At 36.3% G+C, this 13,077-nt stretch overlaps 1 protein-coding gene across 9 annotated transcripts in view; it reads left to right on the plus strand.

The window, feature by feature from the left end:
• Nucleotides 1-13,077, plus strand: part of PBRM1 (polybromo 1) — an 87,587-nt gene that overhangs the window by 19,630 nt on the left and 54,880 nt on the right. For all 9 annotated transcript variants that reach the window (XM_074958239.1, XM_074958245.1, XM_074958240.1 and 6 more), the window contains one exon: nucleotides 9,034-9,250. In XM_074958239.1, coding sequence (XP_074814340.1) covers nucleotides 9,034-9,250 — 217 coding nt within the window. The remainder of the gene's footprint in view (nucleotides 1-9,033; nucleotides 9,251-13,077) is intronic.

Here is a 13,077-nt window from a genome sequence, read left to right on the forward strand (position 1 = left end):
CTGCTTGTTTTTATATCATTGTGTTAAATTAGAAAAGACACTGGATACTCTTCTAGTATTGAATAGAAAAAAGTAGATTCTTACAAGTTCACAGGTCATCTAACTTTATTCTTAGTGAAATGTTTTATTTTATTTTATTTATTAAGCTTTACTGTTTGATCTTAAATACAATGCTTAGACAATCTTCTCTTACATATTCTAACTTCTTGCATCAATATAAACACTGAAATCACAGCTATTACTTAAAAGGATAGCAAAAGATAGTAGGCCTTATATTAACATAGCCGGGTAGAATTCTTAAGGTTACATAGAACTTTAGCAGCAGGGCTCTTTGTGTTTTAAATGATATGATGGCAGCTCACCCATCTCTATATTAGCTATTTATACATTTTTTAAAAATCTACTAATAGTATATAATAAACAATTGTAAAATCTTGCAAATAAGTGAATATTAACGTAAAACATGTAAACAAATGTCTTTTAATATAGTCATCCTGTTTTACTTTTCTCATAATCAGCCTTTTTTAGCACCTTAACATTAGCATAAAAAGTTGTACTAAATCCATGTATATTGGTCCTGACCTTTAAAATATATCTCCCCAAAGGAGGCCACTTTATTCTTTTTATTACCCTTTTTCCTAATTTTTCTAGTAACCTTCTCAGTGCTCTGTTCCAGAACAGTTTCCTCAGTTTTCTTTTATCTGAGTTTTGTTTTTGTTTGCTATTCCTGTGAAATTGGACATGTCTGGGTATTTTTTTTAAAATAAAAATAAGACAGGACTTAGACAGTTTACCAACTCTCTACTAGCCTGAGGATTAAGCTTACTCGTCACGGTAAAAATTCCTATGTCTTTTTTCCCTCCCCTCTCAATTTAAAAGAATAAAACAGTTGTGTAGTGTGGTTAGTTGTAACATGTTATCAATCAACTATCTCATTAATAACTTTTAAAATATGACTTATTTCAAAAGTACTTTATTTCTTTCCAATCAGTCTCTCCCACCTGTCCTCTCACACACATCCCCTCATCCTCATCTATTCAGATGCAGAGCTAAGACATTTTACTAGACACCTGTTAGCCAAACCACCAGTATGAAAGATAAAAGAAACATCCTAAAGAAGCAGTGGCCAGATGAGACACTAACTATGCCCAACTGCTGGGAAAAGGGGACATGCTGTGATTCTTACCAGGACGCTGTCCCTGAACTCTGATTGGAGACATGTTCATTTTCCTTTCTGTATTCTTCCCAACCCAGAACTTCTTATCTGCTGCAAGGTTGGGTGAATGGCCTCTGCTACCCTACAATCTCCTCTAGCCTCCTGTGATGACGGGTATTGTATTCTACCTCTCCCTTAGACTTTTAGCTGCTGCAAGGAGTTGCTGTCCTTCCCCATTTGTCCCAAGTGAACCTTCCTCCCAGTTTCTGTTTCTGAGCCCCCCTCACCAAGTGAATTTGATTAATTTTTGTAGTTTCACTACTGCTTGGCAAGATTCTGAAAAGCAGCACATATTGACAAAGACCCTTGTTCTCTCTGCTGCAGCTTAGTAAAGGTCTGAGCAGCAGCAGTGTCACTGGAAGTATGTCTTCTGACTTCGGGAGATGCGTGGCATTATCAGCTTAATTTGGTTCACATTTTTAAGGTTTTTTTTTTTTTCCCCCCCCCAATTGTAGGAGCTATAATCTTTTCTTTAAATGAAAGTGTGGATGTTGCAGAAGTCAGGCACACTCTGGTAGGAAAGCTTTGTACCCAGTGTGGGTGAGTGGATTTTTCAAGGCCAGTAAAAAGATCAAGTTGTCTTTTTTTCTGTCAATTTGCAGTCGCTCCATATCAGCAATACCACTTTCAAGAGCACTCAAGTTTTCAGCCATAAAGTGCAATACGTTAAGTGTTTGCACCTGTCAAGGATAGGGAGAAGTGGTTGTGGAATGAAATGTACAACAGACAGTGCCTTATTTAGAAAACAAAAAAAACCTGTTTAATAGTATGTAACTTGTTGTTTTAGTCTTTTCTGCATCTGGCTTGTGTTTTGCCAGGTGTGTAGACATGAAACCAACTGTCTAAAGTGAGCATTACTGATTATAATCTCCAAGTTTAGCCTCTTCCTAATGGGTGTGTGTGTTCTGGCACCACTTAACTTTAAACAATCTGCAGTCTCACTTTAGGATGTTAGGTGAACACATTTTTTGCTGCGAAACCTGCTTCCCTTTGACATTGATCTCAATCCATTTCTACCCACTTCTAAAAAACAAGTGAAAATTTCTCTTTTTCAAGGGTCTTTTATTAGAAGTGCCTCTGACACTTTTGATGCTACCCAAATAAGGTGGTCTTCGTGAACCAAAATTTATTGTTAATACTGCATTTATAAGCACCTGTCAGCGTGACATATATCTGTGGTGATATTATGTAAATCTTTTTCTTTTTTTTTATCTTTCCTTTACGGTGCTTACTCTTTTTTCTTTCTTTAGGTTTTAGTTTGGAGGTCCTCTTATTTCATTGTTGTACAGAATACCCAGCGTACATATTTACATATAATACATTATTATTCTTTTATTGAGAAATCAAGGGTTTTTTTTAATAAGTCTTTAGACTAGAGAAGGTATCTGGTCAAATGATTGTCAATATCAAAATAATAAGAAAATGGGACATGCCAGATTAGCTTGTTTTTTCTGACATAACACAATGGGGTAGATTGATTTCTATCAGTGGTTTATATCAGCAAGCAGGGAACCTTGATATAAATCTATTTTACTCTTCATCTGCATTTGTACTTTTTAATTGTTTTCCTGGAGAAGCTGATTCTCAATACTTAGCACTGTATCATTATTTAAGCAGTTATGTAGCTTAACATACATATATTCAGCTTCTTAAGTTTTACAGTTTTTTATATTAGAAAATGGTGAATGACCCATTCCTTATTTACTGATGATTAATTTTTCACTTGTGATTTGTGTCCAGCTGAATTCCAATTTCCTTACAAACTCAATTAAAACTGCACAAAAACAGTATTTTAAAATGGGATTTTATTAGTTAAATAAATGTACCTTAAATGTGTTGGTTACATAATTTTTTCGTATCAAAACATGTTTGGCATTTAAAACTAACTGATTTATTAAACAAAAGATTATCTGTAGTTAGTGAATTGAAATGATTGGGTTTTAGCCCCCATGTCCTTCAAGATTTTGGAACTAATAGATTGTATCTTCTCTCACACCTAATTTTTAATTATACACTGGAAGAGGAAAAACAAGCTTTCCTGCTTTAATTCCCATTGTGTTTCTCAACTTTGAATGAGCTAGTGATTGAACTTCCGAACCAGTTGAATAAACTGACATGAAAAAAAATTCTCTCCACTTTCAGAAGAGACTGTTGTCAAAAGCTTGTTTACCACAACATTGGTTGTAGGGGCTTGGCCAGTGACTTCACCAGTTCACTGGTTTGACTTTCTTTAAAACTTCATCAGCAAACATGTACTGCTTAAAGTTCATTTATTTTATATAATTCAAATCAGTTTTAATAGATTACAGTAAGCTTAGACCTTAACATAGGTTGTCATAATTTCAACTTTAATTTTAAGTAGGTTTATTTTTAAAAGAAAAATGTACTTAATTTAAAATAAAAATCAATTTTTAATTTTTTTTAAAATTCACTGAATTTTATCCACCCCGCAACACAAACATTTTATAAAATGTTACCAAGAACCTGAAACAGGCCTTTCTGAGAGGCTTTTTATAGCCTTCCACTAAGTGGTTTAGTGTCCTAAGGGCAAGTAGGTCTAATTAGTGCTTGGGGTTGTTTTGTATTTTTATTGTTGTGCCCACACGGTAAGGGTGATCATCTGTCTGTAGTAACTCATGGCTTATAGTCGTTTTAGATGGAGGGGCTGGGCTGTTCTTTCTGTCACACTCTGCGGAAGATGCTTAGTGAGAATTTGTCCCAGTCTTTCTACATCCCCTTCCAAATGTTCTTGCAGAGCATTCACCGGCCAACCTATTTAATTGCTGACTGTGAAGGGGAAAGAGAAAGGACCACTGTCATTTAAAAAAATGTTGAACAGAATGAACAATTTTCTTATCTGTGCTACAGATAGACTTAAAATTCTTTGGATTTATATTGCTAATTTTTTCATTCACTTTTACCATTTATGTCATTAGTTTACTTAAGCATTTATCTCCACTTGGAGAATAAAAATGAACCAGCCTGTTTCACTCTTCATTTTATGCATGGGTGCTCATGCACAGCAAAATGTGACAGTATCTTGGGTTTAAAACATTGCAGGGTAATTTTTTTTTAATGTTTTTATTTTAATTAAAACAAATTAATGGAAACATAACTACTCATCTTAGCTTTACAAAAAATTAATTTTACAAATGTAAATTGTGTGCTTGATTTCACCTGCCAATGTCCTCTGAATCATTTGCAGATATTACCCTGGTTATTATTAAAGGGTGGATACTGGAGAGGAGTGTTTTAGTTTTAAAACTTTTAGCTGCACAGGTTAGTGCCATAAATATTCATTGTTAGGTCTGTTGCCATTATTTCCCAAAGGTGGGATAGGGTAGACTGCTTTAGGTGTCTGTTCCACCGTAGTAGTGAGCGTTTCTTTGAAGCCACTGCATAGCTACAGAGGTGTGCCCTCCCACTCCCTTGTGTCTGAGTAGTCTGGGAGTTGTCATGCAGCTGAACACTCCTGTGGACCATCAGTTTCAGATTGGAAAGGAAAGATAACACTAGTGTGTCATATGACCTGGCTGTCTACTGACTTATAATTTGTTTAATATCTCTTTGCTTAAATGGGATAGAAAGCTGAAACATGGTCAGGCTATGCTTAACCGTAATGACAATGTCTGCTGGAAACTTGATATGACCATTAGAGGACTGTCTTTTGTGTCACTGATCCAATGGGACTCCTCTACCAAGCTTTCATTCAAACTACAATTTGGGGATCGGGAGACTGCTTTGATGATGATAACTTTTAACTGTACAAAAGTATGTAAGGATCTAGTTTTTATGTCTGTCTGGTACAATTAAATTACAGTTATTTAGATGTTTTGTAGGTTTAGTGATTTTGTGTACACACATCTTTTCCTTATGGTTCATTTTATAGTGTCTCACACTATTTTCCTGCACTAAATATATATTTTTTGTAGGGCTGTCAATTAATTGTAGTTAACTCACACAATTAACTAAAAAATATTAATCATGATTAATTGCAGTTTTAATTTCACTGTTAAACAATAGAATACCAAATGAAATTTATCTCATATTTTGGATGTTTTTCTACATTTTATATATATTCTGTGTTGTAATTGAAATTAGTGTATATTATTTTTGATCACAAATATTTGTACTGTAAAAATGATAAACAAAAGAAATAGTATTTTTAATTCACCTCATACAAGTGTAGTGCAATCTTTTGTCGTGAAAGTGCAATTTACAAATGTAGATTGTTGTTGTTACATAACTGCACTCAAAAACAAAACAGTGTAAAACTTCAGAGCCTACAAGTCCACTCAGTCCTACTTCTTGTTCAGCCAATCGCTAAGACAAACAGGTTTGTTTACATTTACAGGAGATAATGCTGCCCTCTTCTTATTTACAGTGTCATCAGAAAGTGAGAACAGGCATTTGCATGCTAGCTGGCATTGCAAGGTCTTTATGTGCCAGATTTGCTAAACGTTCGTATGCCCCTTCAGGCTTCGGCCACCATTCCAGAGGACATGCTTCCATGCTGATGATGCTGATTAAAAAAATGTGTAAATTAAATTTGTGACTGAACTCCTTGGGGGAGAATTGTATGTCCCCAGCTCTGTTTTACCCGCATTCTGCCACATATTTGAAGTTACAGCGGTCTCGGATGATGACCCAGCACACTTTATTCATTTTAAGAACACTTTCACGGCAGATTTCACAAAACACAAAGAAGATACCAATGTGAGATTTCTAAAGATAGCTACAGCACTCGACCCAAGGTTTAAGAATCTGAAGTGCCTTCCAAAATCTGAGAGGGATGAGGTGTGGAGCATGCTTTCAGAAGTCTTAAAGAGCCAGACTCCAATACGGAAACTACGGAATCCGAACCACCAAAAAAGAAAATCAGCCTTCTGCTGGTGGCATCTGACTCAGACAGTGAAAATGAACATACGTCGGTCCGCGCTGCTTTGGATTCTTATAGAGCAGAACCTGTCATCAGCATGGACCCATGTCCCCTGGAATGATGGTTGAAGCTTGAAGGGACATATGAGTCTTTAGCTCATCTGGCATGAAAATATCTTGCGACGCCAGCTACAACAGTGCCATGCCAACACTTGTTCTCACTTTCAGGTGATATTGTAAACAAGAAGTGGGTAGCATTATCACCTGCAAGTGTAAATGAACTTGTTCAGCCAATCGTTTACACAAACAAGAAGTAGGACTGAACGGACTTGCAGGCTCTAAAATTTTACATTGTTTTATTTTTGAATGAAGTTTTTTTGTACATAATTCTACATTTGTAAGTTCAACTTTCATGATAAAGAGATTGAACTACAGTACTTGTCTTAGGTGAATTGAAAAGTACTATTTCTTTTGTTTTTTTACAGTGCAAATACTTGTAATCAAAAATAAATATAAAGTGAGCACTGTACACTTTGTATTCTGTGTTGTAAATGAAATCAATATATTTGAAAATCTAGACAACATCGAAAAATATTTAAATAAATGATTTTCTGTTATTAACAGTGCAATTAATCATGCAATTAATCATGATTAATTTTTTATTGCACAGTTAATCACGATACATTTTTTTAATTGCTTGACAGCCCTAATTACTTTCTAGTATCACTTTCATGAGTCTTAGTCCTGAAGTTTATAGATTTGGGGAGAGGGGGAAATACCATTATAAAACATGTTATGGATCATAAGTTTAGGTACTAATCAAAAGAAAGTGGCATAAGTGAATCCTAAGTTGGACAACCCTCAGACTTTATGTGGTCTTTGTTGCTTCCTTTGTGGTACCTTTATTAGAATAAGCTCTTCAGTCCAGGTGTGATAATTTAAGAAGAAACTTAAGAGAACATTTCTCAACACCATAAATATATAGATTTATTTTGAATTTAATCACTTAAACTAACTCCCTTAAGCGCATATGAAAATCCCAGCCTCCGTTTACTAATTTCCACTCTTGTAGTGACTTCTGTTCCCAACTGTTCTAACCACTGTTTGCTTAACCTTAGGCAAGTCACTTACAACAAAACTTTCAGTTGTAGATCCTTGGCACATCTGAAATCAGGCACAAGCTGTCTCACATTGAGCGCCCTTAAATCAATGCACACAACATTCACAGATTTATAAATTTTTAAGGCTAGAAGGGACTGTTATGATTTCTAGCTACAGCACTCAACCCAAGGATACCCCCTGCATGACACAGGTCAGAACTTCTCCAAGTGATTCTTACATCAAGCCTATGATTGCTGGTGGAGCTAGAGCATATCTCTAAAATTAGTGACTATTTTCTGAAAATGTACTTGTTAGCTTTGAGCTTCAGTTCCCCTACTTCACAGGATTTTGAGGCTTGCAAATTTCTTTATTATTAAAGGTTTAAGTAAGTACCTATATACACAGAAAATAAAAACTACTGCAGATTTCTCATTCTGTCTCCATTATGCACATTTCCATATCCATGTGAACGTCAAATTTTAATATGTAAATCATCAGGTCAATCCAAGTATAAGCTATATTTGATAAAATGTCATTGTTTACATTAGTTCTAGGACTTTTGAAAAAGTGAATAGCATCCTTGGGGTGGGGGGGGGGTCCCTTTTTGAGTAATCATCACGTTTAAAAACCAGCTACTTGGATTTATGTAGTTTGAGAGAGAGAGAGAATGATTATTTCACAAACATGAGTGCTCTAACATTAAGTGTTGAAGATATAGATATATATATATAGATATATATAGGCTCACACATGGAAAACTCTCTATTGGAACTGATTATTATATGTTTAAATTCTTAGGATAACCCAAAAAATTGTTCCTGTAGTCCATTAGTATTTTCTCATGGGACACCTCAGTTAAAAAAATATATATATATATTCCCATGGGGAAGGTAATCAAGTCCCTTTATGCTCATGAATGTCCAGGGATGTGTAAGAGGAGTGCCATGTTGTCCACATCATGTTATTAGATATTCATAGATTTTGCAAATTATCTCACTTTCTAGCATTTCTAAAGATTTTAATGTATGCTTGCAGCACAAGGGTTTGTAACCTCCTTTAATTGGGTTCATAAATATTTCCTATGTTATTTTAGGGATTATTCCTCCTTTCCCTAAAGAATTCCTTCAGCATCTTTCTTATATGCAACAGATATTATGCCTCACCAACAGTGGATTGCTCCTGGCCAGGCTATTTTGTAACACTCCAGTGTGTGTTCTTACTCTCCTTCACTCATGTGTGCAGTCATTTCCGTTTAGAAAAGTACAGAATGCAACCCTGTAGCATGAAGGCAAATAATACAATTCTACAATTGTAATTTAATGTTGTTGGCTTGGTTATTAAATAAGCAGACAGCTAATTTCTTCACCAGTTTGTGTCTGAGTGGTCTTAGTCTGTATTTTCAGGTACAGCACATTACAGTAATCCCATCTGACAGTGTTAAAGGCATGAGGTCTGCACCTGGTAAAGCACGCAATCTGCTTGCCAAGTCAAAGTTCCTCTGAGCCAGTGGTTCTTTGGGCTGACATAGTTAAGAGACATCAGTTTCATAGCCAGTGGTACACAAGCGAGTGGTGCAGCCAGCATCACGCCTGACTGCTTTTGAATGTCCTAACCCAATGGATCAGATGTGTACTTTATTACCTGGTCATCCAGAAGCAGCAGATAACATATGATATCCCTCCCAAAGTTATAAAGCGGAATATTAAAAAGTGGGTAAATTCCCCCACTTGTGGGTCAGGCATTACCTCATTTATTATTTTTAAAGTCAAACAGTCAAAACAACAGAGCTTTATTTGCTTGCCCATCAGTTTCTCTACTTCCTTCTTTCTTTTTTACAGCTGCTGCCCGTTATGAAGAAGGAGAGTCTGAAGCAGAGAGCATCACTTCCTTTATGGATACTTCTAACCCTCTTTATCAGCTTTATGATACGGTTAGAAACTGCCGAAATAACCAGGGTCAGCTTATATCAGAACCCTTTTTCCATTTGCCTTCCAAGAAAAAATATCCAGATTATTATCAGCAAATCAAAATGCCTGTTTCATTGAAGCAAATCAGGTAAGAAAACATGAAGTGTAAACTATATTTGCTGGGCTTGAGCACATTGAAGAGCTACTTTCATTACTGGCCTATTACACCAAGAACTAATTCTTGTTTTTTATTTTCATATATATATATATATATATATATATATATATAAAAATATGTCTTGGTAAGCAGATCCGTACGTTTACTATATGTTACATGGATTTGTTCTGCAATTGCTGTCATAGATTAAGTAGTTCAAAGAATTCCGTGTATTTTGCCTTCATCTTCTGACCTTCCTTTGTAGATGCCTTCTGTTTGTATTTTTTCACTTGTTTTAATTGAAATTAAGGTGTAGGACTCAGAGTCCTGAAGGTTGAGCTATGTTGTTACCAAACAGGTACAGAATGGCTAGTGATAGAACAAGCTTCCACACAACACCCATATTGTTGTTTGTCCTGGACCTTGTGAGATACTTGTGTAGGAGCAAGAAGATGTTTTTATCTCTAGTCATTCTGTCTTTGTCCCTCTGCTTAGACAACCACCAAGTTGTAAATTGTTACACTCTTTTTGGTGTAATAATACATAATGACTTCAAAGGAGTTACTTTGCTTGTAATTTATTGTAACTGAGATTTCAGTCTGGCCCATGGTTCCTTTTGCTGTACAATATCTTCATTTTTTCATATTTTATTTGCGTGCGTGCACGCACACTCACACACATTACTGTTGTAGCAATTACATTGCTTATGGAAGTAATGAATGCATCTTGGTGTTGTGTAAATGTTATTTTTTTTATTCAAACTGGAGAGAAGGGCCTGAAATTCATGTATGCTGTATATAGCAAAAGTGAATTTTCATATTAGCTTTATCTTGTTCACTGACTGGTGAAATGTGGTATTTATCTGTCTGCTGCACCTTGGTTAAATCTTGGATTATATTCAGTCAACACTTAAATTGCCATGTAATCTTTGCATATTTGTATGGACAAAAATTCTTCCAAAGGCGCATGTGCATCCTTAAATGCATGTGAGTTTAACTATATAAAGACTTGCAGAGTTAAACACTGGAATAAATTGCCTAGGGAGGTTGTTGAATCTCTGTAATTAGAGATTTTTAAGAGCAGGCTAGACAACCACCTGTCAGGGATGGTCTAGGTAATACTTAGTCCTGTCATGAGTGCAGAGGCCTGGACCAGAAGACCTCTTGAGGTCCCTTTCAGTCCTACGATCCTATAGGGAAAATAAAGCAGATTGGGTCCTAACAATACTTTTTTACATCTTCAAACTTCTGTGTATTTGTTAATTTTTGTGAGGTACTTACATAAATAGTATCTCTTCAATTCACAGATGGGGGGGAAAAGGAGACAGGTTATATGCCACAGAAGACAGAAGTCTGTGGCAAGCAAAGTGTGGTACTCCTGGCTCCCAGCTCAATCAGCTAGACCAGTGACTCTCAACCTTTTCAGACTACTGTACCCCTTTCAGGAGTCTGATTAGAGTTGCCTATCACAAAGTTTCATCTCACTTTTAAAAACTACTTGCTTACAAAATCAGACATAAAAAAATTGGTTTACTTTCTCATTTTTACCATATAATTATAAAACAATTGTTTTGTAAATATTGTACTTACATTTTAGTGTATAGTATATAGAACAGTATAAACAAATAATTGTCTTTATGAAATTTTAGTTTGTAGTGACTTCGCTAGTGGTTTTTGTGTAGCCTGTTGTAAAGGTCTAGATGAGTTGATTTACCCCCTGGAAGACCTCTACATACCCCGAGCGGTACGCGTACCCCTGGTTGAGAGCACTGAGGTAGACTATGTTGCCAGAGAGGGACCTGAGGGTCCATGAAGCTTGTGGCCATGCTCACGCGCTCTCCCTTCTCCATCCTCAGGTCCCCAAATTTGGGGGGCATTATAAATGTTAAGGCTAATTTCAAGTTATCTCTGAAATGAAAAAAACCCTGTATCCTTGAAAGCATAAAGCTGCTTACGAGTGGAGAGAATTGGTGATAGTGAGTGTCCATTTAAAAGAAACAGTTATTTACATTTTACCCAATCCAGTCATGCCCAACAATGGTCTTGTGAGCCTGTGAAACCGTCTTTTGAGCTTAGAGTGGATTCATGATCATGGTTGGATGTGAGAAGTAGTGTTACATGTGGTGCTGCTGATGGCATTAGTCCTCTGACAGCAAGTTCCCTCCCGGCTAGCTGCCGGCAACAGAACTGGCTCTTCTGTTGAGCTGTTGTAGGCTCTGGAAAAAGAGTCCTGGCACAGTATATTGAGAGATGGTATTGTCTAGTGGACTTGAGGACAGACTGAGCAGAGAACAAGACAGAAAGAAAGGTGGGAGCAAAGCAAACAGAACAGAAGAAGGAGTAGAAGAGAGTGTGACTTGGAAGAGAGCAAGTATGACTAACAGAGGATAAAGCAAATATGAAAAAGAAAGAATAAGTGTAAGGGGATGCATCTTATCTGAGAGAGTACAGAAGAAAGAAACAGTAGATATAGTGTGGAGATTGATTGTGTTAGGCATAGAAGGAAAGAAAGGGGATAAATAGGGGCTGGAAGAAAGGGAATCAGAAATAACACAAATTAAATTTGCTGTGATAAAATAGCTAACTCATACTATTTTTATTGAATATATCTGGCAGACATTGGTTTCTGTAAGTTTGGTAAAGGGCAATGGGGTAGATATTTTGAGAATTTAAGTTAATAATGCTGGCTACTCTGGATTCTATAGTCAAATAATTGGAAGAACAGACAGGAAATAGTTTAAAATTCACCATAATGTGAACACAGTCACCTGGGAAATGGGGCATACTAGAACTTCAGTTTACTTTAAATAATTGTCCTTTGAATAAAATTTTAAAATGCTGGCAACTATGAAACCGAAGAGAAGCAGATTAGTTCATTTTCCACAACAGAAAAAGCTTAAATTTTGGGATAATCTTCTAGCCACTACCACTTTTTAATGTATCAAATTGGGAGATGGGGAAGGGGGGAGTTGCACATGCCCTAAGAATAATCATGCCGCCTCTTCCCTTCCCCCACCCCCAAAAAGTCATAAAGCAAGTTCTGTGCAGGATTGTGATAAATTGTGGACAGGAGGCAGTTAAGTTGAAAAATCTGTCTGTCTATCACAAAATGCTACGGCCAAGTTGTACGTGCTCCTAAATTAAGAATACTTAAAGAATAAACTAATCAACAAAACCCTAGCACCACCACCCCTGGTAATCAGATATCCCAGTTCATATTTTTGTTTGAATGGATAACATCCAAACATTCTGTTTTAATGCATAAGCACAGGGAGAGTGTTAAAGTTTTCTTGGAAGCTATTAACTCAATTTTTGTGTGACAAGTGTCTCATCCTTCAGATTTACATTAACACACTACTGACTGTGTGTATATAATGGTATAGTAAATGTTACCAGCTGGTCAAACACATTTTGATCTGTAATTTAAAAGTGAAGTACACTGGACCCTCGCTAGAACGTGCGTCTATATAATGCAAATTCGGACATAACGTGGTTGCGGCCATGGATCCCAAATTTAAGTACTGTAAAGTACAATTTTTTTGAGTATGGACACAATAAATCGACTGCTGAGCGCTCTCCTGTCCACTCTAGTACTCCACCAGAATGAGGAGTGCAAGCACAGTCGCCGGGAGAGCATCAGCTATTCACATAGCTGAAGTTGCATATCTTAGATTGACCCCACATGGTAGTGTAGACAAGCCCTAAGATGATTGCTGTAGGCCTAGAATGCCATACAAATGTAATGTAATAAAAATTTACAGGTACAGTATTTATCTTTAGAAAGATGTCAAAAATGTCGGGCAAAAGGAAGGCTTACTC

The sequence above is a fragment of the Natator depressus genome, chromosome 7 (assembly GCF_965152275.1).
Source record: "Natator depressus isolate rNatDep1 chromosome 7, rNatDep2.hap1, whole genome shotgun sequence".
NCBI lineage: Eukaryota > Metazoa > Chordata > Testudines > Cheloniidae > Natator > Natator depressus.